The 27,079-nt window shown below is 57.0% G+C and overlaps 10 protein-coding genes across 10 annotated transcripts; 7 read left to right on the forward strand and 3 right to left on the reverse strand.

Annotated features, from left to right (window-relative positions):
• The first annotated feature begins 387 nt into the window (after positions 1-387).
• On the forward strand, positions 388-1,961 carry C8Q71DRAFT_732742 (integral membrane protein DUF92-domain-containing protein). Its single transcript, XM_047922279.1, has 5 exons — positions 388-593; positions 645-1,254; positions 1,308-1,587; positions 1,641-1,784; positions 1,843-1,961. The coding sequence occupies exons 2-5, from the start codon at positions 794-796 to the stop codon at positions 1,894-1,896; spliced, it is 939 nt and encodes a 312-aa protein (XP_047783454.1). The 5' UTR covers positions 388-593; positions 645-793; the 3' UTR covers positions 1,897-1,961.
• A 1,367-nt stretch (positions 1,962-3,328) lies between these two features.
• On the forward strand, positions 3,329-6,001 carry C8Q71DRAFT_845067 (uncharacterized protein; the record flags this gene model as incomplete). The annotated part of the gene is made up of 2 exons (XM_047926601.1): positions 3,329-3,528; positions 3,615-6,001. The coding sequence occupies exon 2, from the start codon at positions 3,641-3,643 to the stop codon at positions 5,999-6,001; it is 2,361 nt and encodes a 786-aa protein (XP_047783455.1). The 5' UTR covers positions 3,329-3,528; positions 3,615-3,640.
• A 58-nt stretch (positions 6,002-6,059) lies between these two features.
• On the reverse strand, positions 6,060-8,183 carry C8Q71DRAFT_202358 (uncharacterized protein). The gene is made up of 3 exons (XM_047916967.1): positions 7,751-8,183; positions 7,460-7,685; positions 6,060-7,409 (listed from the first exon to the last, which is right to left on the reverse strand). The coding sequence occupies exons 1-3, from the start codon at positions 8,017-8,019 to the stop codon at positions 6,435-6,437; spliced, it is 1,470 nt and encodes a 489-aa protein (XP_047783456.1). The 5' UTR covers positions 8,020-8,183; the 3' UTR covers positions 6,060-6,434.
• A 1-nt stretch (position 8,184) lies between these two features.
• C8Q71DRAFT_202357 (MFS general substrate transporter) lies at positions 8,185-10,555 on the reverse strand. Its single transcript, XM_047916966.1, has 11 exons — positions 10,262-10,555; positions 10,122-10,197; positions 9,995-10,065; positions 9,727-9,935; positions 9,397-9,669; positions 9,303-9,339; positions 9,227-9,255; positions 8,882-9,178; positions 8,740-8,822; positions 8,572-8,688; positions 8,185-8,516 (listed from the first exon to the last, which is right to left on the reverse strand). Exons 1-11 carry the CDS (start codon positions 10,419-10,421, stop codon positions 8,444-8,446), a joined length of 1,425 nt encoding a protein of 474 aa, XP_047783457.1. The 5' UTR covers positions 10,422-10,555; the 3' UTR covers positions 8,185-8,443.
• Positions 10,556-11,103: 548 nt separating this feature from the next.
• On the forward strand, positions 11,104-14,858 carry C8Q71DRAFT_732760 (ubiquitin-protein ligase). Its single transcript, XM_047922280.1, has 8 exons — positions 11,104-11,269; positions 11,319-11,338; positions 11,390-11,534; positions 11,583-11,716; positions 12,157-13,450; positions 13,502-14,086; positions 14,141-14,455; positions 14,512-14,858. Exons 1-8 carry the CDS (start codon positions 11,238-11,240, stop codon positions 14,537-14,539), a joined length of 2,553 nt encoding a protein of 850 aa, XP_047783458.1. The 5' UTR covers positions 11,104-11,237; the 3' UTR covers positions 14,540-14,858.
• An 81-nt stretch (positions 14,859-14,939) lies between these two features.
• On the reverse strand, positions 14,940-15,944 carry C8Q71DRAFT_852973 (SGNH hydrolase-type esterase domain-containing protein; the record flags this gene model as incomplete). The annotated part of the gene is made up of 5 exons (XM_047926883.1): positions 14,940-15,006; positions 15,059-15,141; positions 15,192-15,641; positions 15,707-15,789; positions 15,851-15,944. The coding sequence occupies 5 exons, from the start codon at positions 15,942-15,944 to the stop codon at positions 14,940-14,942; spliced, it is 777 nt and encodes a 258-aa protein (XP_047783459.1).
• A 714-nt stretch (positions 15,945-16,658) lies between these two features.
• Positions 16,659-17,932, forward strand: C8Q71DRAFT_732764 (ThiJ/PfpI family protein). Its single transcript, XM_047922281.1, has 3 exons — positions 16,659-17,110; positions 17,169-17,457; positions 17,517-17,932. The coding sequence occupies exons 1-3, from the start codon at positions 16,955-16,957 to the stop codon at positions 17,819-17,821; spliced, it is 750 nt and encodes a 249-aa protein (XP_047783460.1). The 5' UTR covers positions 16,659-16,954; the 3' UTR covers positions 17,822-17,932.
• Positions 17,933-18,662: 730 nt separating this feature from the next.
• C8Q71DRAFT_903513 (uncharacterized protein) lies at positions 18,663-20,524 on the forward strand (the record flags this gene model as incomplete). Its single annotated transcript, XM_047928824.1, has 2 exons — positions 18,663-19,157; positions 19,217-20,524. Exons 1-2 carry the CDS (start codon positions 18,843-18,845, stop codon positions 20,522-20,524), a joined length of 1,623 nt encoding a protein of 540 aa, XP_047783461.1. The 5' UTR covers positions 18,663-18,842.
• Positions 20,525-20,908: 384 nt separating this feature from the next.
• Positions 20,909-23,169, forward strand: C8Q71DRAFT_202543 (uncharacterized protein). Its single transcript, XM_047916968.1, has 2 exons — positions 20,909-21,404; positions 21,469-23,169. The coding sequence occupies exons 1-2, from the start codon at positions 21,039-21,041 to the stop codon at positions 22,744-22,746; spliced, it is 1,644 nt and encodes a 547-aa protein (XP_047783462.1). The 5' UTR covers positions 20,909-21,038; the 3' UTR covers positions 22,747-23,169.
• A 555-nt stretch (positions 23,170-23,724) lies between these two features.
• Positions 23,725-26,790, forward strand: C8Q71DRAFT_202548 (heme peroxidase). The gene is made up of 16 exons (XM_047916969.1): positions 23,725-23,928; positions 23,975-24,037; positions 24,093-24,177; positions 24,234-24,512; positions 24,575-24,730; positions 24,794-24,903; positions 24,959-25,177; positions 25,258-25,422; positions 25,490-25,572; positions 25,629-25,663; positions 25,716-25,849; positions 25,909-25,942; positions 25,992-26,035; positions 26,091-26,138; positions 26,196-26,334; positions 26,395-26,790. Exons 1-16 carry the CDS (start codon positions 23,827-23,829, stop codon positions 26,694-26,696), a joined length of 1,998 nt encoding a protein of 665 aa, XP_047783463.1. The 5' UTR covers positions 23,725-23,826; the 3' UTR covers positions 26,697-26,790.
• Positions 26,791-27,079: the final 289 nt, after the last annotated feature.

Raw genomic sequence — 27,079 nt, forward strand, 5'->3', positions numbered from 1 at the left:
GGCATGGAGACCATGACTTCTGGTCCCTAGTAGATGCCGCGAGACGTCTTCTCTGTACCTACTTATGTGTAGTACATCTTGAATTGTGTACTTGAAAGTAGAGGCCGTGTCTCGATATCGAAGGGGTGTACCAACAGCGGACCAAAGCTTGTCTATCGGCCGCTGTTGTTCACTCCTGGAAATGGTCAGTGCGTTCAGGTAGAAACGGAGACTCTGCGCTTACTGTTGTCATCACCAAGATGTACGTGACAGAGAGTATATATACTGTAGAACGGCATAGATTCGTGACGGCGGGGTGACGGCGGTCGATAACTCCTACGAAAGGGATGCAGACTTGCACGCGGTTGATGCATGAGGAGCGGAACTCAGAGAGCGAATAGCAAAGACCCGTCTTTGACAATCGTCAACTTGAAGCGTGGAGAGGAGGAGGAGGAGGAGGAGGAGGAAGCGGTGGAGGGATCCATTTGAGGCGATGGGCCGAGATCGATGGCAGTGAGGCGACGACGTCATGTGACCCTTCTTTGCTCCTGCAGTCTGAGTGTCGAATATTTGGCTTCAATCTATTATTTAGACCTCGAGCATGGTTCTTTGCAGTATGTCTCTCTTCAGCTGCGACACATACCATCTGCCCACGCCAGCTGTAGGAAGAGCTGCTCCCGCCGAAGAAGGGAAAGCGCCAACCGCTTCACGCAAGCGGTGAGACGCTGGCATACGCGTCTTCACCGACGACGTCGACGAGGCCGCCTTTCTGCCTCACACCACCACTCAAATATACTGTACGGCTCTTGCTCTTATGACCCTCGGTGACGTGCCCCTCGTGCCTCTGCTGCTCGCAGCGTTTCTCGGCTTTCATGGCCTCCGCAAACGCTCCCTTTCGCCGTCAGGCGCACTCGCCGCGTTCGTCGTCGGCTTCTCCATGATGGCGGTCCCGCTGCGCGCGTTCGGCGTGTCCCTGATTACGTTCTACCTCGTCGGCTCGCGCGCGACGAAGGTCGGCAAGCAGCTCAAGACGCAGTTCGAGGACGGCCACCAGGAGGCGGGATATAGGTCGGCAGCGCAGGTGCTGTGCAACTCTGCGTCCGCGTTCGCGGCGGGCCTGGCGTGGAGCGCGCTGTTTGTGCGCGGTTCGGTGCTCGGGGGCGTGCTTGGGGACGCGCTCCCCCCGCAGGTGCCGTATGACTTTGACGAGTGGTGCCCGCTGACCCCGCCTGCGTCTGCGAGCTGGAGCCGGCCCTTGCTGTTTGTGCTTCTTGGGTACGTCTGTAGCGCACGCTGAAGGTCTGCTGGCTCACCAGGTGGTACCCCAGTCACTTTGCGTGTTGTCTTGGTGATACGCTCGCGTCCGAACTCGGGATCCTGTCGCGCTCTCCACCCATTTTGATCACTACGCTCAAAACAGTTCCACCGGGCACCAATGGAGGCATGTCTGTCACTGGGACATTCGCGTCGCTTGGTGGCGGGCTTGTAATGGGTATCACGCTTGCCATATCGCTCCTTGTGGAGAGCAGTGCATGTAGGGCGCACTGGCAAAATATACTGCTTCCGCTTGCTGCGTGGGGAACCGCAGCTGGCGGTCTTGGCTCTCTGGTGAGCATGGTCCCACTGGAAAACTCGTAACAGCGCGGCTCAACTCGGTTTAGCTTGACTCCTTCATGGGAGCGACGATCCAGCGGACGCGATTCTCGAACACCACGAAACGTATTTTGACAGATGAGAGTCCCGAACCTACGAAGGATGTGGACGTAAAGGTAGTGAGCGGATTGAACATCCTTACGAACAACCAGGTACGTGCACGTAACGCTGCAACGGTACATGCCGAGGGCGAGGTTAACCTTATGGCAGGTGAACCTGCTGTCCTCAATCGTGGTCGCCCTCTTTCTCGGTGCCGTCGCATGAACGCATGGTACACTCGCGCCGCCCTGGTGGCCGACTCCTGTTGGATTAGATATGCATGTTGGGCCATACCACTTTGGCTTTGCCCGATCACCGGATTTGCCTGTCAATGCGTGATCGTCCTCTGACCCTTGAGATCCTTCGACCTGAGAGTCACAGTCTGCAGGGTATCGGGCCCTGGGTGTCCGGATGTCAATGTTCCGGAGTCGATCCGTCGGATCTCCATGCTGAGTTGCTGGAGCAGGCTGACACTGACAGACCTGCACTAGATCCAAGGAGGCGTCTGTTACATGATACGAAACAAGGCCTCCGCAACTCGTCTTGCCTCGCCCGTTTGTAGCCTGCTTATCGTTGGGAAGTCCGAGCATCTCAGGTACGTCGCCGTCTGGATTCTACAAGCGGTTGGTATTCGGCTGCCTGATACACAGTTTACCTCACATGGCTTCGAGCTGCCGTCTTATACATGGGAAGCTGTCGTTTTGACCTCTAGGAGACCTGGGAACAGCGGCTCCCTCCAATGTCATTCGTACGGACCCTATGAACACGGCCTCGCAGTGCCGAGGAAGAATGGACGCAGCAGGGTTTGGATGCGAACTTACCCCACCCTTTGAGCATCGAACAGGGCCAGTGCATGATGCTCCATCACTCCGTAACGCGGCAGAAGCAGTTCATTCATGACGAACAACACCCCAGTATCGCCCAATCCACGCACCCGGGGACTAGGTACTGAGCGGCACGTTGACGCTAAGCCTGATGGACGAAACAATGACGGCGGGGAACGCGGTATAAATCTGGATCAGTAGAAGCCCGCTTTGTATGCCCAGCGACTTCTATAGTGTGCATGTGTATCGATGGTCAGCGGTCATGTTGATAGACTGGAGATACCCATCGTCCAGATCACTCTGGCGGTGGACCCACTCTGGGTCAGTCGGGTGTGCTGCCTCGAGTTGTCCGCATGTTTTGCACTGCCTTCTATCGTGCCTCTCAATTGGGATCCGGGGAGATGGGGTGCTGCGCGCGACGTGCAGTTCTGGACGGAGTTGTGAAATTAGTTTTTGTGCAGTGCTTACGGGGCTCTGCAGGCCTGGCGACGAGACAAGAGTGGGCTAACCTATGGCCGTTGCTGCGCGACGGCAGCGCGACGAAAGGGAGCCGCATCCGGCCGTCGACAAGAGCGTCTGCAGGCGTTCAGTTGTACTTCGGACCGTTCTGATGTCAATGATCTAGCCTGATACGCGGGCCTGACCCCAGACAACGCCGTGCCCGCAAGCAGGGGCGATTGCGCTGCTCGCTGCGGGGCACGGCGTGCGCAGACAGGGCGGGCGGGCGAGGGCGGCGGGTGCGCGGTGCGGAGGCAAAAGGGGCGTGTGGCTGCGGTGGCTGAGTGTGCGAGCGAGCGGGGCACCCGATTGGGCGGTGGCCGGGGTCGCGGCCCGCCTATGAGCGGCTTTGGTAACATGCGGAGTGTGCCATGCAGAGTCGAGCGTGCTGGCTCAAGTCCTCTGCTCGTCCAGCATCTCCTCCTGCTTTGCTGGCAGCATCGCTTCTCTTCCGCCAACATCCACGCTCTCTCGCGCAGGAACATGTCCTTCTGAACGGCCGGCTATCCACCCCTCGGAAATAGGACGATCATTGGTGAGCGAGCCTTGCTGCGTCGAGCGGTGCTTTTGCCCGCCCGCGGATGCCGACTGTCAGAATTACTCACAACCGCCTCTCGCCAGCGTCGGCAACGGGCAACGGCAGTATAATGAACACGTACATGGCTCTTCCCTCTCCGGCTGACGACAATTTCTCTGCGACGCGCCACAGTCACATCCTCTCGCCACCAGCAAGTCCGTCTACAACTGTGGACGCCTCGCCCACTTTGTTGTGGGACACGCAGGACTTACGCGCCCCATCTACCACATCGCCGTGTCTCGTACGTGACCGTTATTCTCCGCCACGCCGTGTCGTCTCGCAACCAGCGAAGGTACCGTCAGACGCCGGACAACACGCCTCATTCCACCCATTCCCTTCTCCTCCGCTGACGGACGCTTCGCTGCGCTCGACTATCCCGCTTCCGGATACCCACTACGGCCTACCGACAGACTACTTCTCGAGTGACGCTGGTAATCGGCCTATGCAGTGTAGCATGTCGCGCGATCCGTTTGACTTTCGTGCGCCATTATCACCGCCGCCAACTCATCTTCTAGGCACCTCAGAGCTCCCCCCTGTTGATACAGATACTGCTCGAGCTCGCGATTGCTATGACTCGGGTTCCCCGTCTCTGGAAGCCACGGATGCTGGCCCATCGACGCGCGCCACAGTACCATGGGCCTTCGCGGAGAAAGACAATGATTGTCCTTTGCCCTACAGTCGATCCTCGATTCCTCGCCCCCATGTATCTCCCTCACGAGGATGGAGCTTCGAAGGCACGCTGTCCGACCTGAGTGCGGTCCCAACCCATCCGGCCATGGACTCACATATCTTGCCGTCGCGTGGCGATTCTGGCTTCGAAGAATGTCTCCCGCGTCACCGATCTAGCCTGGGTAGTCTCCCGAGCCTGCCGGAAGAGTCTGACGGAGGTTTCACGAAGATCGAGCCGACCGCTTTCTGGGCGCCACACTCCCCCCTCAGCATGCACATGGAGCTGGACGACCATGCTCCCCATAATCCGGCTCTGCTAGGTGCGGAATATCATCACAGTTCTGCTCTGGGACTACCGCCCATGCGCTCTTTCCGGAGTCAGAGCACACCCAGTTGGAGCAGTCGTGACTGGTCTTCCAGCAGTGACCGTGACGACGACTTTTCTCCTCCCTCGTCACCGAGACCGCGGTCCCTCTCACTGGATCTACCAGATTTAGATAGTTTCTCTTCGTCTCAACATTATGTGCCGGAAGCCTTGGACTCGCACAAAGTGCGTCCGGCCCTACTCGGCCTTGATGGACTTGTATCTCAAGAGCAGGCGTCTTGGCTTCTGCCAGGCGACAATGATCACGAAGACACGAGTTACCGCGAAACGGATCTGATGAACATCGACGGTGATCCTCCACCGCCAAACTCTCCACGACCACCGTTGGCTTTACTTCTGCCATCGAGCGACGACTCCGATAGCTCGTTTTCCGACACTGTAATATCTCCCGAAGAAGGCCCGTGGTCCACATCGCTATCCCCCACTGCATATTCGGATCTTCGGAATTCTCACAACGACCCCTTGTGCATTACTCCCATTCCTCGTCCGCCTCACCAACTACCTGACAACCTCCCCGACACTCATGGAGGCGTATCAGCGGCTTCGCCACCGTCCCCATCATCGCCAACTCTCCCGCTCAGCAGCCTACCGGTCCACATCCCTCAACAGTCCTCAGAAGGGTCCATCTCCGAGACCGTCGCGCCATCTCTGCTCTCTCCGCCTCCCCAAGACCCCGAGGGGCTAGGACTCTTCCTCCAGCCGATATCCATCGACCCACCCCTAGCCCGCTCCCCGTCGCCGGACGACGACGACCTCCAATTCCTCGATGTTCAGCTGGACACTGCGCAAACCACGCTTGAGGTTGACGAGTTCCTCCAGCTTCGTGCCGTGCGCCGTCGTGCTCTGGCCGCCGAGCGCGCCGCCCGGAGCGCAGAAGCCGAGCTGGCTGAGCGTGTGAGCGCCGCAGCCAAGGCACTTCTGCCGCCCTCGCACAGCGCGATCGATGTCGACATGGACATGTCGGACGACATCTTCGACGACGACGCCAAGCGCCTGCGCAAGCACGACCTGCACGTCGCGATGGACATGCGTGCGGAGGCGCGGCGCGCGCGCAAGCGCGAGAAGCAGCGGAGCAAGGAAGTAGGCGCGCTGCTCGACCTGAAGATGGAGCGCGGCGTTGCGCCCGGCAAGGGTGCGATGCGCTCCATCGCACAGCTTGTTGCGAACATGGTGCTGCGCCGCCGAGACACGTTCCGACCGCTGGCGAATCGGAAGACAAGCGCGGTCCGCGCGCCGCTCGTGCCCACTCGGCTGTCGTGCTGCGTCTCGGCGGAGGACCTCCTCGAGCCGGAGCATGCAGAACTGGACGCTGACGCGGATGTGGACTCGGACGCGATGGACCTTGAGTCTGACGAGTCGGATATGGAACAAGACTAATGTATTGTGCGACGTGGCCGGCCGGCGGAGGTCGAAAGGGCAAAATGGTGAGCGGTTCGATATGCGGCAGTCGCGCGGCGTACATGATGATTTATGAGGTCATTTATTCGCAGGTTGGAAAGACAACGAACTGTACATTAATATCATCCGTCTCCCCCATGCACGCACTTGTAGCTCTTAGTGTTATCTAGTCGTCGGGATCGCGCATACCCTGCTTGATATATCCGAAGATATGCATCGTCGCTTCCTCTGTTACAGACATTTATTCGCGATAATGGCTACTGCCTTGTTAAATTGTCATAGATAGGTGAGTCCCGGGTGAGTCGTTAGTACAGAACATAAATGGGTAGCAAGCGACTGATACAGACACCAGCGCAATACAGTCCAAGGTATAAGACAGGTATCGTATATCAGGTACGGTGCTACGGTTGCTCTACTCCGTATGCTCGTAGGTACACGCTGGCCCTTCGAGCTCAGAGTCAGGCTCCGCGTCCTCTGGCGCCTTAGAAGATATACGATGTATGTGGAGGTGATTGGAAGCGCGCTGAATCAAGGACTCCTTCTCAGAAGGTGGTACATGAGGCTCAAGGTCCTCAGGGCTGACACCGCGTTTCGACGTCGCATACGCCAGACATGCCTCGCTGCTGCGCGCGAGCTCCGGGTCTCTGTAATCCAGGGGTATGACGGTGAACGTCGGGAAGTTGTACTCCATGAGTTGCTTGAGTTTCGGGAAGAGCTCGTTGTTCGGGGAGTACGTCCCGGACTTGTTGTCGATGACGAGCTCCCATCGGACGTCTTCGTCGGACATGTCGTCGCTGAACTTGTCCCAGCCGCCCTCGGGGCGCGGGTGGAACTCGCCCGAAAAGCGCACCGCCTGCGCGCAGTTCGAGTGCAGCGCGTGCTTCGACGCCATGTTCACCAGGAACCGCGCCCCCGTCTCCGAGAACCGCATCGAGTCGTCGTCCACCGAGATCACGTACGTGTACAGCGCGGGCTTGATGCGGTGCGCGAACGGGTTGCGGTCGCTCGCGCCGTCCGTGCCCGGCGCGGCGTGCCCGTGTAGCAGGTGCAGGATGTCCGACGGCGCCTCGAGCACGCCGAACGTGTTCGCCGCGGACCGCGCGTAGAGCATCCGGTGCCCCGTGTGTATCACTGAGCGCACCGCGAGCGACGTGGGGCCTTGGAAGATCGACCGCGCCTTGCTGTAGTCGCGGTTCCATCCCTGGACCTCGTCCCCGAAGAACAGGCGGATGCCCTTGATGTAGATCTTCCACGTCGCGTACAGCCGACTGTCCGCTCGCGTCAGGCGACCGACCGTCGGCGAGTAGTGCAGCGAGTAGCGGACCGGCCCGTCGAAGTGGTACGGGTGGTCGCACGCCGCGGCGTCCGTCGAGGGCACGACGTCCATCTGGGTGCCGTTTCAGTGTGGCGGGGAGAACAGTGTGCTTGTGGACAGACCTTGAGCTGGAACGTCCCCCTATTCCGCTTCAGCACCCTGTCCTCGATCCTGAGCTCCTTCTCCCCGGACGAGACCTCCAGCCTGAACTGGCCGACATAGCCGTCCGTCAGGCTGTTGCTATCCTTGTCCATGACTTCCACCGCCAGGACCGCGCCCTGCGGAACATTCTTGATCCTCCACGCCTCGTTCCAGGCGGGTGACAGTGTGTTCTCCTTCACCGATGATCTGTTCCGCGGCGTCGTTACTCGTCAGTGCCAGTCCGCTCGCCAAGAACACACGTTGCCACGTACATGTACTGCAGCTTGCCATCAAGCTTGGCGACGAAGTAGGGATCTGCGGACCCCACTACGTCCATCTTCGGCAGCCCCGACGCTCCCTGGAACTGGATGACGAGGTCGTTGAACGACATCTCAATGGGTCTGTTCTCTAGTCGCGACTGGGTGATGGCGAGAGCGAGCGGGTCAGATGGGGCCTCCGTCTTGGAAGATATGGCCGTGATCGCAGTTTGGATTTGTTCAGTTATCCGGGATATCTGCAGCGGGTTCTTGCGCCCTGGCATGCACTTTATTGGCGTAGAGCAGGCTGCGCGATACGGCTGCACCGTACAAGCGACATGCAGACGGAGAGGGAAGCTGTGCAGCGCAAAGCTGTGCCTCGAAAGACTAAAGCGGGGCCTACGGTCATGGCGGAAGTGGCCCGACTGTAGCGCGCGCTGTAACTTCACTGCCTGCGAAGGCCTGCGATGTACGTCACTGGATACTATACCCTCAGCGCTCAAAGTCTATCTAGGGTCTAGTCGTGAGATATATACGATCTCAGTGTTCGGGACGTCGTTGTGTTACTGGAATAGGAATAACTCGGGGGTGGGAAGGATGGGCAAACAGGTAGACATGATGCTGGACACCAATGAATCAATGACAGTTGGATCCGCAGCTAGCGTTGCATATCAGCGATCGAGCGATCCGTCATTCTGGCTCTATTAGCTAGCTCTCCGGCGATCCGACATCGACCCATGTTCGCATGTGTTGCCCGTACCGAACTGTAACCCACAAACAACTGATGCGATAAACTATCAGCAAGATCGTAAACCAATCAGACAGAAGCGACACACCAGAAACCGAGGAGGGCAATAATTGCTGCAAGGGCGTTCGTGAAAGATATACTCAAGCGGTTAATCAGGGGAAGAATGCCTGAGGTGGCAATCCCAACGACGAGGTTTCGAGTTGCCCTGATGGTATCATGAGCGAGGTTTTCCAGGGCCGAGCTAAATAGTACTCACTTCTGGACGGCCATGAGTTCTGCACTACGCGAGCGGCCGATGTCGACCAGATAGGTATTCACTGGACTCAGAGACAAGTCGACCTAACCAGAGTTCAGCCCGCCAGAGTCAGGCGTCTCAATGCTCCACTGGAAAGACTTACGCCAATGCCATTCATGAACAGCCACAGCAAGTTCAGCACAATGCCCAGTGTGCCATCAACGTACTGCGCCGTAAAACCGAAGAGGAGGACAGAGAGCGGCACAAGGATTGCGAACGCGGGTAAGCCAGCGCGCAGCCTGTCCTCTGGGACCCACTCGCCGCCGCGCCGTTTGCGCCATTTAATGACAGTCTTGTCGGAGAGCCGTCCAGCCAGGGGTGCGCCAAGGATGTTGCCCAACCCGAGGGCTATGAAGCATGCTCCTACGAGGGCTTCGTTGTCGATATTGTATCGCTCGCCCTTGTGCCGGGGTTAATCTTGGTGGGGTATTGGGTACATAGGACTCACGATAGTGTAAGGCAGCGGAATCAACAGCGCTGGCGGGTTTTGAGTAAATGCTGCCGTAAGATGCAGGAGAACTCACTGAAATCCGTCATGAGCCCCGCTATCGAAGCAAACGTCTAGCAAATGGGTTGAGCCTCAACAACATGTCAACTTCGCACTCAAACCCCACGCACGATCAGAACAAGGTTCGGGCTCTTCAGCAGTGCCAGACTGCGGAAGGGGTTCAGCCAGACCCATTTGAACTTTCCGCGTTCGAGCTCTCCACGCTCGTAGAGCTTGTCAATGCCCAGGGTACCGGGGTGGCTCGTCTCAGGGAGGTACGCGAACGTCAACAGGAGGGCAATCACTCCCGCGAGGAAGAGCGCGTATTGCATCACCCGCCACGACGCGTAATGCGTCGCTATCCCTCCTGCGAGAGGCGCGAAAGCCGCACCTAGCAGCGATGCCTGCGCACAAGTTTCAGTTCAGTAACAGACACTGATCAATGATACAATCATTCTTACACCCATAAAGAGGCCTATGGCAGTACCCCGCTCTTCGACTTTGTAAATGTCGCCAAGCACACCGGCACCGACGGATATCCCGCTCGCCGTGCCTGCTGCTTGTAGTACACGCCAAAGCATGAGCGATGGCACTGAGTTGCACCACGCTACGCCTAATGAGCCGATGCAGAAGCATGGCAGGCAGGCTAGGTATATAGGCCTGCGACCGTCTGCAAATGAAGCAGCGTCACGGTGGTAAGAGCGGCTACGTCCGTTATAAATCACTCACAAAATCCTGAATATGTCGCCCAAATTATGCTCGTGATTGCGGCTGACGCCATGGAGAAGGTCACGGCGAGACTGATGTTCAATGAAGCCATGTAATAATAGGATAATCTCAGCATAAATAAGCTTACTTGATGATCTCTCCGGTCGAGTTGAACTCTTTTGCGACGGCGGGTACGGTAGGTACGAAAGACTCGGAGACGAAGACTGTCGTTCGTCCATTGGAGCTGTCAGACCAGATCTGAAGCATGTAGAATTTCAGAGGACTTACGAGGGATCAACGCCGTCCAAGAGACGACCGCGACGATCATGCGTTTTTGGTTCTTCGTGAAGCGGTTGTACACATCATCTTGCAGCTCTTCTTCGTAGGCCGCTTCGTCTGCTGCAGCGGATATGGTATGCCCCAGCAGGGGACTCTCTTCGGAAGACATTGTGTACGTCTACCAGCAGGATACGTTTGTCCAAGCAGTGATCAGTCCAGCGCAGGGTGCTGGCGTGAAGTAGGAGTCCCTCGCCAACTTGAAGCCTCCAGCTGCAGGCGATGGACTCAATCCAGAGTCACTCGCACTTCCGAAGTAATCGGGTTGACTCAACTTTGACTCACTGCCCCAAACCGATGATCGCCATTCCTTCGCGGAATGATACCAAACTCACCACGAGGCAACAGTTGTCACGTTCGCGGGCGTATGAGAAGATCCCATGGATCGATTGTTTGGACGACGGCTGTGGCGGAGGTCCTGGACTTATACTATACATCGTTGTGGACGGGACCATGCAGAAGACCATCGCGCCGAAGTCACATCCACGGAAAGGTTCCTGCTCCACCGCCGCAGTCAAGCAATGCTATATATGAGGTTTGAAGGCCAGAACATATTTTGGTCGACCTCCAGGCGTAAGGACTACATACGGAGGGAGGAGGAGGCCGGGAGGGAAGGCAGACGGTCGCCGAAGCGGGGCATGGTAGCCGAGTGGGCAAATTTCCAACTAATTAAGACGATTTGTTACCTCCAGATTGGCTGACAAGGGTTTGTCTAGAGCGCGATATGCCCCGAAATAGCGTGGGCAGGCCAAGAATAGATAATCGGAATTTGCTCCCAGGAACACAGCCTGCGCCCAGACGTGGCTGAGCTCATCCCGACCCTCTCAGTCCTCCTATTGCGCACCATCACTGTCCGTCGTCCCTCCCATCGTCTGTACCTCCCATCTGCTTGTTTTTAATCCATTGAGGCTTGGTTTCCTGGCGAGCCATGTCGGCCTCTCAGAACGCGCAGAATCAACCGTAGGTGTCCGTATTTCATAGCCGAACCCTGGTCTGACCGCGAATACAGGAAAAAGATCAGGATTACGGGTGCGTGAGGCGGGGGAACGTCATGGAGTTGCATTAGCTGACCCTCAGCAGTTGTTGCGGCCGATGGTCTTTCCAAGCGCGAAGTCTTCCGCTTGCCTGACCCCTTTGCGGTCATTACGGTCGATGCGGAGCAGACGCACACCACTAGCGTTATCAAGAAGACGCTCAATCCGTACTGGAATGAGAGCTTCGACATGTATGTCTTATCCTGTGTACCCGAGTGCTGTGATTGACCGTATAGCAGTTTCGTGAAGGACTCGTCTGTCATTGCGGTTCAGATCTTCGACCAACGCAAGTTCAAGAAGCGGGACCAGGGCTTCTTGGGTGTAGTGAATATTCGTGTCGCCGATGTGATCGACCTCGAGCTAGGCGGGCATGGTACGTGTGTCGTTCTGTTCTGCTCTACAGCCGCAGCCATCATTACACGAACGGCGGTGACTGAGGAACTGGGTGGGACTACATCTCGGACACCGCGGTGTCCCCGAGTGTAGTAGCATGTTGGTCATCTGCACAGGACACCAGGATGCTCCGCTAAGTCTCCTTTGTCATCCTGAGGCGCCCTTACCACGGCTTGCACCCCGAAACAGTTGCTGCGACCTTCCTGCGGGCGGCAGCTTTGGTCTCCCTGTTGATCAGGAGGTATAGCCTTCCATAATCGAGGTCTACAGAGTGAGGCCTCGCAAGGTAGAAGGGGATGCGTCGACTCAAACAGACACTAGCAATGTCTCGTCGCCCGCCATCCGTGCTTGTTGGTGGTGACATTGGCTGCGGCAACGCCAGACCTAGGCTTTGGTAGCATACTAATTCATCTATCACAGAGATGCTCACATTGGACCTCAAGAGGTCGAATGACAACCTTGTCGTCCACGGCAAGCTCATCCTCTACCTGTCAACGAATGTCAGTCAGCCCATCAGCAATCCCGGCCCGTCGCAAGTGAACGGCGTCACCGAGACGCTCTCGGGCTTGTCGCTCAACTCATCGTCATCGGCGGCAGCCAGCACCAACAACCTTTCCGCGGGCGGCTCATTATCTCGCACTCCCAGTGCCCATGAGACAGCTGCCTCGGTGCAGGCAACCATGCCTCAGCCTCATGTGACGCCTGCACCTGTAGCAGCCGCAGAGCCTGAGCCGACTCCGCCACCTTCTCGTCCGATCAGCGCAATTGCGACTCCTCCGCCCGCTATAACAGCCGAAACGCAGGTGCCCGCGACCAGTCCCAGTGCAGCGGGCCATGCTGCATCCAACAACAACGCGCAGCTCCGCAACTTCAACCCGCATGTTGATCAGTACGGTCCGTTGCCAGATGGCTGGGAGCGCCGAATCGATCCACTCGGCCGGACGTACTATGTCGACCACAACACACGGACCACGACATGGAACCGACCATCCTCCAGCCAGAGGGCGAACACGCACGCCCAGGACGGGCAGACCAACGCTGCGCGCGACCAGCACAACCGCCGGATCCTCGTCGACGACATGCTCGAGGCGACCAACACAGCTAGCAACACCAGTACACCCGTCTCACGCCCCCCGACGGCGAACACTGCTGCTCAAGCGGTCGCTGCAAGCCAGCATCAGACGAGCGGCGGCGGCGGGCCGCTCCCCGCTGGCTGGGAGGAGAGGTACACGCCCGAGGGCCGGCCGTACTACGTGGACCACAACACTCGCACGACGACATGGGTGGACCCGCGGCGGCAGACGATCATCCGGGTCATGGGCCCGACCGGGCAGAACACGGCGCTGCAGCCGCAGACGATCTCGCAGCTGGGCCCGCTGCCGTCTGGGTGGGAGATGCGCCTGACTTCAACGGCGCGGGTGTACTTCGTGGATCACAACACAAAGACGACGACGTGGGACGACCCGCGACTGCCGTCGACGCTGGACGCGAACGTGCCACAGTACAAGCGCGACTTCCGCAGGAAGCTCATCTATTTCAGGAGCCAGCCCGCGATGCGCGCGCAGCCGGGCAACTGCCAGATCAAGGTCCGGCGGAACCACATCTTCGAGGACAGCTATGCGGAGATTATGAGGCAGACGCCGAGCGACCTGAAGAAGCGGCTGATGATCAAGTTCGACGGAGAGGACGGTCTGGATTATGGTGGTCTCTCGAGGTGAGTGGACTGAGTGCCTGGTTCGTCCATGATAGCTCACAGGCATCACAGAGAGTTCTTCTTCCTGCTCTCGCACGAGATGTTCAACCCATTCTACTGTCTGTTCGAGTACTCTGCGCACGATAACTACACACTCCAGATCAACCCCGCCTCCGGCGTCAACCCCGAGCACCTGAACTACTTCAAGTTCATCGGGCGGTGCTTGGGCCTGGGCATCTTCCACCGTCGTTTCCTCGACGCATACTTCATTACTGCGTTCTACAAGATGATCCTGCGCAAGAAGGTGACGCTCGCAGATCTGGAGAGCGTCGACGCAGAGCTGTTCCGCGGGCTGACGTGGATGCTCGAGAACGACATTACGGACGTGATCGACGAAACGTTCACCACGACGGAGGAGCGCTTCGGCGAGATGGTCACCGTCGAGCTCAAGCCCGGCGGTGAGGACGTCCCCGTTACGGAGGACAACAAGAAGGAGTACGTCAACTGCGTCGTGGAGTACCGTATCTCGCGCCGTGTCAAGGACCAGTTCGACGCGTTTATGTCTGGGTTCAGCGAGCTGATCCCTCAGGACCTTGTCAACGTGTTCGATGAGCGCGAGCTCGAGCTTCTCATCGGCGGTATGTCTGAGATCGATGTGTACGTGGCCCTCTTCTTTCCCTGCCAGCTCATGTTTACTCACACGGTTCGCAGCGACGACTGGAGCAAGTTCACGGACTACCGCGGGTACGAGGTGAACGACGATGTCGTACAGTGGTTCTGGAAGTGCGTGCGGAGCTGGCCGCCGGAGCGCAAGTCGCGGCTGCTGCAGTTCGCGACGGGGACGTCGCGTATCCCCGTCAACGGGTTCAAGGACCTGCAGGGTTCGGACGGCCCGCGCCGGTTCACGATCGAGAAGAGCGGAGACCCGAGCCAGCTGCCGAAGAGCCACACGTGCTTCAACCGCATCGACCTCCCGCCGTACAAGGACTATGCGACGCTCGAGCAGAAGCTCACGCTGGCGGTGGAGTACGTGTTCATTGACGTCCAGAGCTGGTATGTGTTGCTGACAACGGCCTTTGCAGGGAAACGGTCGGTTTCGGCCAGGAGTAGATACGCAATTCCTACGCACTTCCTCTCCATCTCTCGTCCCTGCATGCTCATCTGTCCCCTGTCTCATCTTCGCCGTTTTGGCCTATGCCCCTATTCACAACCTGGTTTATGTCACCATCATTCCCTCACCAGTCTCTAGTCTCCCTGTATGCGCCCGCCCGCCCACGGAAGGAAATGTAAGCTTACAGAGGCCCGCACTACGTACTTAGAGGCCGTCGGACGCTGGCTCGCTTGCCCAGGGGTTGTACATCAGTCGCTTGTTCGTTCGTTCGTTCGCACAGATAGGTGTCTAATACAAGGTCCTTTAATACTGCTACATGTCCGATTTAGATCGTTCGGTGGGTCGTGGCGGGGAGTAGGTCCCGTGCATGGCCCTAGTAAATGCTTCCACTCATACTTGTCATGCGGCAAAAATGTCCCTCTTCTGGAGGTCGGGTCCCGGATTCTGTGGGTTGATCTGGTCCCAGCTGCAGGGAAATGTGAGAGCGCGCAAAAGTGGATGAGAGAGCATGTACGCACAGCTTGAACACGGGCTGGAGCTTCTCGTAATGCAGCTCCGGGTAGTTCTCACTGATCGCCTTGATGATCTCCTCATACACGAGCTACTGTTCCTCAGCGTCCTGGCCTTGCCGCCATCCAAGGTACCACTCACCGCATACCCATGCTCGTTCAGATGCAGCCCATCGTACAGATACTCGCTCAGCCTCTCCTCGACATGCCCCGCCGCATCCCACACGCGCGTCCACACATCCACAACCGGCACGCCCAACTCCCTGCCCACCGTCCTGACGCGCTCCGCGTACTCTGCGGTCACCTCGAACTTGCGGTCGAGCTCCTTCGGGGGCTCCCCCTGGCGGAGGGTGACGCGCCACTGGTGGGTGTTGATCGGCGGGGGCGTGATGAGGAGGAGCTTCGTGTGCGGGGCGTGGTACGGCGAGGACGGGTCCGAGACGAGGTGCGCGAGGTGTGCGAGGTTGGCGGCGTAGCGGTCGAGCGGGACGTGCTGCCCCGAGGGCGGCAGCGCCGCGTCGTTCGCGCCGAGCCAGATGGTCATGAGCCTGATCTTGGGGAGGTGCTGCTGGTCGTGCTGCTTCGCGAAGCACTGGCGCAGCGCAGCGACCTGTCAGGGGGTTGCGCGGAGGGGCACGGGGACGGGAGGGTGCGCACCTGCTCGAAGACGGGGATGATCCAGTCGGTGTTGTAGCCCGACATGCCGCGGTTGATCACGTCTAGCTTGCGGACGTAGGCATCTGGCGTGCGCGCACTTTCGTCAGAGGCTGTCGAGTATGCATGCGAGGCGCGAGCACTCACTTGCGAGCCGCTGCGCGAAGCCGTAGGGCGACCAGCCGTCCTGGGTGATCGAGTCGCCGAGGAGCACGATCGCGTCTTGTGCGTTGGTGGTCATCGTCGCTACGAAGTGCGACGTTGGTGAGCTGACGGGTTTCAGCCGAGTAGGTCGTTCTGCGAGCTATTTGAGGCTGGGCGGTCGCAGCTTGGGGAAACGCCATCCCCGAGCCGCTGTGAGCAGCTTGGTCAGTGCCGATGTTTTGCCGCTCGCTGCTTGTGACGTCGTCGACAAATCCATACGGCAGACAGTCAGAGTGGCTCGGCGTGGCAGCGCCGCAGAGATGGAAAGGTCCCTGGGGCATGGTAGGCAACTGGTGTGCGGATGGCGGACAGCCTGGCAGATCTGCAGAGTGCGTGGAGAGGCGCACTCGTGGGCACAAACACTGAATTGAAGGCCAGAAAAGACGTGCTAATTCAGCGGATTAAGACTCGATAGGAGCCCGCAAGGAGATCAGCCGTATGCTTGAGCAAGCCAGGTAAGTTAGTCACTGTTAGTGTGATGGGCCAGTCACTGGCTTGTCACTGGCAGTAGCACACCTCTTTCCGAGACGGTGGCGCCTCCGTGTTGCATGCACCGTCGGCGCAACTCTCTCCTCATTGCAGTGAAAACCAGCCTCGATGATAAGTACGAAAATCATGCTGTAATCGATGACAGAATACAACGCAACGGTCTATCACTGAAAAGAGCGCATTCTAGTGTCCGAATGAACGAGGACGCACAAGTAGTATATGATATCACGTGGTCGTGAAGCTTCAGCCACCAACGCGACGCCGTCACTCTTGCGGATGCGCACCACTCTTTGGGCACCGATGGGGTGGGTGACCATGCCGCCCCATGCGCTTTGGAGACTGGCCGCAAGCCTGCCGCCAGTGACATGCCCCGGTGCGTCACTAGTCCCACCCACTCCAGGCGCGCACAACTCTGAGTAGGAGCGTAGCCACCGCGGATTGCATATATGACCACAACGCCGGATTGGCGGACGCAAATCTGCACTTTGACGACTTACGACCGTTGACGACCGCATATACTCACATCGAACGCACCTAATTTGACCCATCAACACCGACATGTCTACCGGAAGAGTTCTTATCGTCCTTTCCGACGCCGACTCGTACCCTGTCCACAAGCAGGACGGCTCGACCACCGACCAGGAGACCGGTGTCTTCCTGACCGAGCTCGCCAAGCCTCTCGAGCAGCTCCTCGAGAAGGGCTACAACGTAACGGTACGCCTTTCCCCCACCCGCACACAAACCCATAGCTAATCTCCCACCCTTCTGCCAGTTCGCCTCGCCTTCCGGCAAGCGTCCGAACATCGACCCGCTCTCGCAGTCGCTCATGGTCTACTACGGCAACTGGCTCCGGCGGCGCCACGAGAACGAGCTCTTCGACAAGATGACGCAGGAGAGCAACCTCGACAACCCACGCCCCTTCGCGTCCTTCACGGACGACGAGCTCGCGGGCTACGCGGGCGTGTTCATCCCCGGCGGGCACGCGCCCATCCGCGACCTCGGCGACAACCCCGAGCTCGGCCGCATAATGTGGCACTTCCACAACCTTCGCAAGCCCACCGGTGCGTACCTTCTCCTCAGGCTTCTATAACAGGGCTTCGCTGACGACGGCTGTGCGCAGCTACGATCTGTCACGGCCCGCTCGCGCTCCTCTCCACGAAGTACGCGCCAAACTCGCCCGGCTTCGCGTACGAGGGCTACCAGCTCACGTCGTGGTCCGACGCGGAGGAGCGCCTCGTCGAGCGCATGCAGGGCGGCGAGATCCCCAAGGTCGAGTCCACGCTCGCCTCGGAGGGCGCGCAGATGGTGTCCACCGCCGGCAAGAAGCTCGGCGGCATCACGATCGACAGGGAGGTCGTCTCGGGTGCGAACCCGATGGCGGCGGACGCGCTTGGCTCCAAGTTTGTCGCGATGTTGAGCGCGTGAGATGAGTTGGCTCATTGTAAAGACGATTGGAGTTGTGGTGTATGATATAATAGCATACTGTGGTGTACGATATAATAACATACTCGTTCCGTGATACGGAGGGGCTCGCTACAAGTGCCAGTACTTGCTTAGTGCATACAACAACAAACTGGAGTGACAAGACAACTACATACTGTACGCTGGCTCATATTGCGCTGTATAAAATGGCGCGGAGGACTCGGATCTTGCAATCGAAGTGGCCGAAGGTCGAAAGCAGTACTTTTGTCGCAAAAACGCGCATTCGAGATGGAGAACTACTATAATGGATGCAACAGAGGTCGACAGAGGCCAGCTATAGACTGTACGAGGAGAACACGGAAGGATGGACCGTGTGCCAGTGCCTGAGTTAGCACCCGGGATGTTCGGGGTGCAGGTTGTCAAACACGCCAGTTCAAACGTTCACCAACAGGTATCTGGCATGCAAGGGCGTACACTGATGTTTCAACGGGAGAAGAGAGCTGTCATGCATTTCACGAGACTGTTTAGAGAGATGGGGACGGGAAAAATGAGCATTCAAGGACGCCTGCACGGAATATTCACTGGTCTGGTAACTTACGTAGAATTCGTACTAAGGTACTTGTTTGGTCCTGGGTTCACCCCCCTACTAACCGATTTATGCTCGCTCCGCTCGCAATTACGACGTGTGTGGAACCGGTGACGAAGCACAGCCGTGGCATGTCCACCCTTGACAAAATAACGTCGACGTCTTGACGGACCCACCTCAGTCGGGGAGCACGTGACCGTGTTAGCGACCGTGGCGGCGACGTCGCGTCAGCGCGCTAGCGTCGTAGCGAGTCGCGACGTGTCGTGTTGACGGACGGCGACGTAAGTTGACCAAGGCCTCGACAGACATCCTCAGACTTTCACGCTGTATGTACCGACGTATTTTCCTCTGACTTCCGTCACTTTGCTCTCCTCATTCGTTCTGACAAACTGTCTACTGTAGCCTGTAGGTAACTTACTGGTTGCTTGCCCGGAAAGGATGGCGCCCCATCGAGCCCTAGAGAATATCGACGTCGTCTCCTACATACTGCAGTACCTCGGGCCTGACTCAGACTCCGATATTTCAATCTTCGACGAAGGATTCCTGCATGATTTTGCCCCAGGAAAAAAGTGGAGGACACTCGCGTATTGCGCACGCACCTCAAAGGCCTTCTGTGGGCCAGCAACACGCTTGCTCTGGCGAGAGCTCCCGTCGCTTGTCCCGCTGCTCTCTCTGGGTATGCGTCTCTCCAAGCTCAAGGACAAGTGCAGTTATGATATAAACGTCGAGTCGGACGATGAGGCGATCATATGGGTCTGTTGAACTGTAGTGCGTCTGATGTGTGACACTGACGCCCATGATCATTGTATCAGTACTCTAGAGAAGGCCCCACGAAAAAGGGCCTGCAACGCTTTAGTCGCTTCGCTGCGCTCGTTCGATTCATCGACATCCCTGAAGGAGAGCATATCGACCCAACAGTCCTGTTTCACCTTTCGCAGGCCAACCCGCAGGGAGAGCCGCTCCTGCCAATGGTCAAGGAGCTCTGGTGCCCGTCTTCACCGTTCCTCGACATGATTGTCATGTTCCTAGCGGGACGCAGTCTTCGCGCGCTCACCATTTTCGAGCCTGAGGGGTGGGTCGGGTGGTCAAAGCAAACGGACGACCGTGATGCTGGCGCTGTCAAACGGCTCCTTTGCGCATTGCCCTCAAAGACACCTGGGCTGCGCTCTCTCCATGTGTACGACGAAGGCATGCTTGCCCTGCTGGACAAGGACATGTCATGGGTTTGCGGTCTGCGTGAGCTTCGTTCGCTACGTTTGGATTGCGGGTGGGACGGGCCATTCCTGGTGCACCTCATGCCTGCGCTAGCGACACTCGACCACCTATGCGACCTCGCTATCCCCATTGATGACAGGTTGTTGGTCGCGTTTGAGACGCCTCAGGGCTTTCCTCAATTGCGAAACCTGCGGTTGGATGGTCTCAGCCACGATGATTTTGGCGGTATGGATGCTCTGGCGCAGATCATGTCACCCATTCGCTTGGATCGCCTCGAGATTGTCAACACGTTCATGAACACATTCACGGAGAATCAGAGCCTTCTAGACGCCTTCGCCGGTGTATGTGCTCCCACCTTGACAAGGATCCGCCTCGACCTGCATGTGCGGTGGCCAGCGGACCTTGAAATTTTCCCTGGTTCCCCTGATCCCTTCCCGGCATTCTATCTCCTTCGACCTCTATTGCAATTACAATTCCTACAGGTCATCACCATTGTCTTCTTCAGGCAGATGTCACTTACCGACATTGACGTACGCAAACTCGAAGAGGTCTGGCCAACCTTACGGAGCCTCAGCCTCTCATGGCAAGTTCCCGACACCGCAGGCTCAGCACCATCCTTCCACTGCATCGTCGACTTCATATTCTCTCACCCTGATCTCTTGGTGGTCCACATTCCGGCAGTAGATATCGAGGGCAAGACCACCCGCCGTGGCAACGTCAAGGCTGTGCCGTCGGGTCTTGCGGCAGGCGACCTAAACAAAGCCGTTCGAGATCCCAAGGGGGTTGCTGGGGTTCTCCGTGTCTTGTTCCCAGAGATCTCCGTTGATGAATCTGCGGCGGAAAAGGCGTCTGGCAAGTGGGCCGTAGTACTGTCGACGCTTAGGAATAGTAACCCGACCAAGTAGAGGTCATATTCTGGACGAATTGCTGTTATTCTTGAAGACGTTTCTGACTTCAGGTTGGTGGAAGACTCCCAGCGTTGTACATAATGTTCGGCGAGCACCATGCGCACGACGCCGCCGACGTGTTACACACGTCATGTGATCGCGTTTGATGGTACACAGTGTAACAAATTAAGATGCAAGTACTGATACTGGTAATAAAACGCGGCAGCATACGTGTAATAGTGACCGCGAGCGGGCAGACGACCTCGATGCGATGTCGAGACTCAGACAGAAGGAAAGCAATTGAATATTAGAGCAAGATTTCGGCCAGATCCGCTTACGTAAGTAGATCTCGCCTCGGCAACAGCCACATCTTGGCCACATCACAAACGGAAATCGAACTGTGGCCTCCCGGCGTACGCCGGGCCACCATGATATATAACATAGTACGGTGGACTGGTCACTGCATTTCATTGTTCTGCCCTCGTCCCGACAGCGGTCTGCTCTAGTCGTCGCTAGCACTAATTCGGACAGGATGGCGCCCCATAGAGCTCTGGAGAACCACGACGTCGTCTACCAAATCCTGCAACACTTTGGGCCGTCAGCGTACTCCAACCGCACAACGCTTTCCACCGCCAACCTCCGGGTTAATCGTGGAAAGCAACAAAAGGCCCTCGCGTACTGCGCACGCACCTCAAAGGCTTTCTCTGAGCCTGCGACGCGCTTGCTCTGGCGGGAGCTCCCCTCGCTTATCCCTCTGCTCTCTGTGGCTCTGTCTCTTGACCATGGACGCACGTTTATGTCGTATCACACCAATGATAGCGATCCGGACTCGGAGGATGACTTGAACGTGAATCAAGACGAAGATAAGAGACTAGTGGGGGTAATACAAAGGAAATGGGTACGATTGCTGTTAAGTGACTGTGCATGGAGAATCTGTGTGACTGACCCCCTCGTACTATCAGTTCACCACCGGCATCCCCACGCAAGAAGGGCTGCGTCGTCTACATCAATTTGCGGCGTTTGTTCGACGTATTAGCCTTCCTCCTAACGAGGAGATCGACCCGACCGTTTTCTTCTATCTTTCCCAACACCCCGGAAAACCACTCCTTCCGATGGTCGATGAGGTCAAGTGCACGGTGTCGCCATATCTGGACTGTATCGTATTTTCCCTCGCTGGACCTAGCCTGCGCAAGCTCGTTGTCCTTCAAGATGTATACGATACCACGCTGTGGGACCGGAGCACCGATCGCGCGACATGTACGGTCGGCCGGCTCCTCTGCGCGTTGCCTTCGAGAGCCCCGGGGCTGCAGTCCCTCTGCATACGTGACAAGACCTGCCACCTTGACTTGCTTCCGCATATCGTGTCAATTGGTCATATGCGCGACCTACGGCAGCTACAAGTGATGCTTGTGTCGCGTGGCCCGTGGCTGGGACCTCTCACTTCCGCGCTCGTCAAGCTCGACAACCTTCGTGATCTTGCTCTTCCTTTGGACAGCGTGTTCACGGAGACAGAGCCAACATTACCTGCAGGCTTTCCTAGTCTCCGCACCTTGAGGCTGAGCGGGAAAAAATTCACAGACACGTCGTGTCTTGATGTTCTGGCGGGGATGGTACCTTCCATCGGCCAACTAGAACGTCTCGATATTATCAAGTACAGCTTGGATGAGCGCTGTAATGCCCTCGATGCATTCACCTCTTTGTGTGCCGACACGCTGACCACAGTCAGACTGTATACGACGCAGGCAAACAACCGCGACCCCATACCTGCAATCAGCCTCCTGCAAGCGCTCACGAAACTACGTCGCCTGCAATTCTGTACGATCGTCCTCAGTGGCCGTTCGTCCTTGACGAACGAAGACCTGTGCAAGACACATGGAGCCTGGCTGCACCTCGAGAAGTTCACTCTGACCTGGTCGGGTGAAAACGAGGCACACGCAGTCCCTACATTCCATGGCGTTATCGACTTCATCTTCGAGTGTCCTCGCCTGTCGGTGCTCAAGCTGCCGGCGGTCAATATTGGCGGACGAACCGCGCAGCGCTGCGACTATGTCCGTACCCTGCAGTCACATGTCAAAACCCGTGTGAAGGACAAACGCATTCGGGATTCTGTGGCACTTGCCAACGTTCTCCGCATATTATTTCCGAGGATCCGTGTCAGCCAGGATGCCGTAGATCGTGGGCGTGACAAGTGGCGCGTAGTACTGTCAACGCTCAAGAATAGCTTCGTACTCATAAAGTAGGCGATAATAGCTGCACGGCGACACGGCTTGGGCCCCTAGGAGAAGACCCGGACGCGCTGATTATGGACGACACATGCTACCCTTTATTTTTCCTTTATTCATCTCTGCGACTGCGACCGTGTACTATACATTCCGATGTCCCACGAGAGGCACTAATACCGAACACCGCTACGACATAGTCCTTACAACGACCCCTACCCATTACTACATACACCTCCGTACATCACCCCGAGAGAGGGGCGTCGGCCTGCAGTGGCGCGTTTATTGATTTCTAGAATACTGAAGGGTCGGACCTGTCTCGGCTCTTTTTGGAACACCCAACGACCCCTGTCATTCACGCTCTAGGTGATGTACACTTCACATTCCGTCTTCGGAGCACCTTAGATCTGTTTCTGTCACCAGAGCCACACAGATTATGATCGCGCTTACAATGCAGAAGCATTTGGCACCCGTCAGAGCATGTCTAAATCGGTAAGACGCATGTAGCCGATCCAAGGGGTCTCCAGGTATGTTACTAGCTACCGGGTTGAAGCGTTCACACACAAAACACTGATATCGTTAGTCAGGTCGTATTGTGTTTGAAAGGAGATGATAAACCCTGTTCAATAGCAAGGTACTTACTTACATCGTCGCAGCCCGTCGCACGCCCCAGTCAAAGACAAACGACTGGAGATCGCGATCTGGACGTAGATGGACCTCCACCCGCGTGCACCCTGGACTCGGGCTGCTCTTCTTGTTTGTCGACCGCCATGCAGGACGCCAGGCTATGTTTCGTTCGATCTACGTACGCCGTCGTCGCAATTCTGTTCAAGTCAACCGCACGGTGCTTCTGTGATTCGAAACTTTGCGCTCGAGTCCGTCACTGGCTCGAGTTGACATACCGACCGGGCGAGACCACTGGCATCCGCACTCGCGTTGGGCAGACGTTGGTCTAAAGCAGACGTCTCGATGCCGGGACACATAAATATGCCTCCTCCTGCGATGCCATTGACTCTCATCCTCCTCCTGTGTTTCTTGCGAACGTACTGACGGTTCTTAATCCGCGGTACGGGGGTCGACGCTCCGCCAGGATTCGCGAATATGTCGAGCGTAATAACTCTGCCGATCCGCCTTTCGGCTCGCATTTTGTCACTTCTACGCGGGCTAGTATTGCACGGACCGAGCTTTGTCGTCAATGATCTCGTGCGTCTTTTCTACAGCCTTTCTTGCATGGCCAACCGTCTACTAGCCCGCATACCTCGATTTGATCAACTCCTTCAATGGCGTTGGCCTGGATGATCGCAAGTTCCTCGTGAGTTTGACATCTTATCGAGCTTGTATCCTGCTCTAAAACGCAACAACGACAGCTGGAGAAAATCCTCACCGTCCTCTCACGCGCCCCAGAGGATTCCGCTCTCGCGCGCGAGTTTGAGGGGCTCGTCATACGCCTCTGTCAGTATACATCTCCGTCTATACAGCGATTTGGCTGACTATATGCGCGTCCACAGTGTGGCGCGACCTGCCGCATCCTCCTCTAGGCTACTTCTTTATCCCTGACGGTGTCCCTGCGCCTATTCCCGAATCCACTTCCAGCAACACAAGACGGTATGCATTCCGCAGCGCGGATGGATCGAACTACAACGTGCACATGCCGACGCTGGGCATGGCTGGCATGCCTTACGTCCGAAATGTTCCCTCTACGAGCGGGACTCTGAACAAGTCTCTTCCCAAAGCTGAAGCTATATTCGACGAGCTCCTGAAGAGGGACGATTTCACTGAACATCCCGGTACGTATGCTGGCTGCTGTCATGAGGACACACGTGTCTTGACATTCCATTCTCCTGTGCAGGCGGACTCTCGGGTCTGTTCTTCGCGTTCGCGAACGTTGTCATTCATACAATCTACAACACGAATTATGCTGACTGGATGGTGAATGACGCAAGCAGCTACGTCGATCTCAGCCCGCTCTACGGAAGCTCCCAGGCTGAGGTTGACAGTGTCAGGCGTGAGTTCATCAAATGTTATAATTTTCACATTCTGTCCTCCACGCTGTGGCCACTGGCACTAGGCAAGGATGGAACCGGCCGGCTGTGGGAGGACGTGTTCGCCGACAAACGACTACTCTTCATGACGCCTGCTACATGTGCCCTTCTCGTCCTCTTCTGCCGCAATCACAACGTAAGTTCTTCTTTACTCCACACACCCATGCTGACCATTCATTGTACGCCAACAGTATGTGGCCGGTCGGATCTATACCGAAAACGAATTCCGCACCTTCAGGGAACCTGTGATGCTCAACGACAAAGAGCGTGCGATGCAGGACGACGAGATATTCCACCGCGCGAGACTCGTTAATTCCGCTTTTTTCGCGCAGATCGTCCTAGGTGACTATGTTGGCGGGATTCTCGGGCTCACACGAGATGGCTTGTCTTGGAGGCTCAAGCTACTTGAGGTGCGTATTGCGTGGTTCTCCTGGTGCAGCGAGACGGACATTCACATCGATGCTCGCCTCATGTATACGCTATCCGGTAGTCTATGCGGGATATCAACCGCGCGTGGACCCCGCAGGGCGAGGGAAACGTCATATCTGTGGAGTTCAACCTCATGTATCGCTGGCATGCCACGAGCTCTCAGGATGACACGAAGTGGATGGACAAGTTCTTCAGCAATTTGTTCCACGGAAAACCAAATGACCAGGTATTCATCACCGCATCACTGCGACATCTGCTTATGTACTGACTGAACTCTTTTATCGCGTTTATAGATTACGATCAATGATTTCAAGGAGGCCGCGAGGGGGGTTATGTCGAAGACGCCGAAGGACGTGAGGAAGAGGAGCTTCAACGAGTAGGTGATTGCGTTTGCTTGGTGGACGGCTGCTCATCAACATATATGCGATCAAGGCTCAAGCGTGGCCCGGATGGCCGTTTCTCTGACGGTGGGGAGACACGTTCTCAGACCCTCACATTTTCTGATGACGGGGCATGTAGAGGAACTCGCCCAGATCTTGTTCGATGCGACGGAAGCTCCCGCCGCTGCGTTCAAGGCGCGCGGTATACCTGAATCACTTCGTATCATCGAGATCATGGGCATCACGCAGTCGAGAAAATGGGGGACATGTTCGGTGGGCGATTCTACGTGGTGCAATTGTAGTGAAGAGCGCTGACGCAGAGTCCGGCTCAGTTGAACGAGTTTAGGAGGTATCTTGGGTTGAAGCGTGAGTGCTTCCGTTGTGAAGGTGGACGTGAGTGCTGATACGCAGACAGCGTACAAGGACTTCGACGAGTGGAATCCGGACCCGAAGGTCTATGTGAGTGTTTGATCCTGCGAACGTGGTGGTATGCCGTTGACTTACATTCACTCAGACGGCGGCAAAGAGGCTGTACGGCGACATAGAGAACCTTGAGTTATATGTACGTCCGAGCGCCGAGAAGTTCTGCATGGTCTCGTACTGAGGGGGACGTGGACAGGTCGGTATGCAAGCGGAGGAAGCGAAGGTGGCCATGCCTGGTGCTGGGCTCTGCCCCGGCTTCACGATCTCGCGAGCGATCCTCGCTGATGCCATCGCGCTCACACGGGGCGACAGATTCCTGACGCTCGACTTCACGCGTACGTTGCATGAAGCCTACCCATGAATGCCTCCACCGCTCACTCCAGATGCCTTTCCAGCGTTCAACCTTACATCGTGGGGATACAACGACTGCATGTACGACAAGCGGGATGGGTCGATTGGCGGGATCATGGGCAGGATGCTCGCGCGCACGCTGCCGGGGTACTACCCCGCCCACTCGGCGTACACGGCCTTCCCGTTCATCGTGCCGCAGACGATGAAGGGATACATGGGCAAGCTGCCGGACAGGGATGTGAATGAGTATGATTGGGAGAGGCCGAGGGGCCCTGCGCATGGCAAGAAGGCGGCGCTGGAGCTGTTGAAGGCGAAGATAAATGGGAATGGCGCGGGGATGATGTAGTGGGCATTGGGGAAGGGACTGCCAGTGTAGCATACTGTCCAAGGCTCTCAAATAGTCTCCGTTGCAAACCAATAGAGCCCGCAGAGTCTCTGTGTTTTCGGTCAATTCGCATACGGATTGACGAACATAAAATTCGGGACCAAGCCGTCTAATTGGTCAATACTGTCTTCTATGAATTGTTCCCGAACCTCCGCTGACAATGCTACATCTCTCTAGAGAAAGGTACTATGACTCCACACACCACGGACTCAGACGGCGCGGACTGTGTAGTAACAGTATACTACGCGTGGGTATCCACGTTGAACGTTTGAACTTGCATGGGCAGGGTCTACCAACGGCCTCCGAAGGCTCTCCGTGGACTCTCCGCTTGCTGCTATCCTTGT

Source organism: Rhodofomes roseus (genome assembly GCF_022264815.1).
Source record: "Rhodofomes roseus strain CIRM-BRFM 1785 chromosome Unknown C8Q71scaffold_2, whole genome shotgun sequence".
Classification (NCBI taxonomy): domain Eukaryota; kingdom Fungi; phylum Basidiomycota; class Agaricomycetes; order Polyporales; family Fomitopsidaceae; genus Rhodofomes; species Rhodofomes roseus.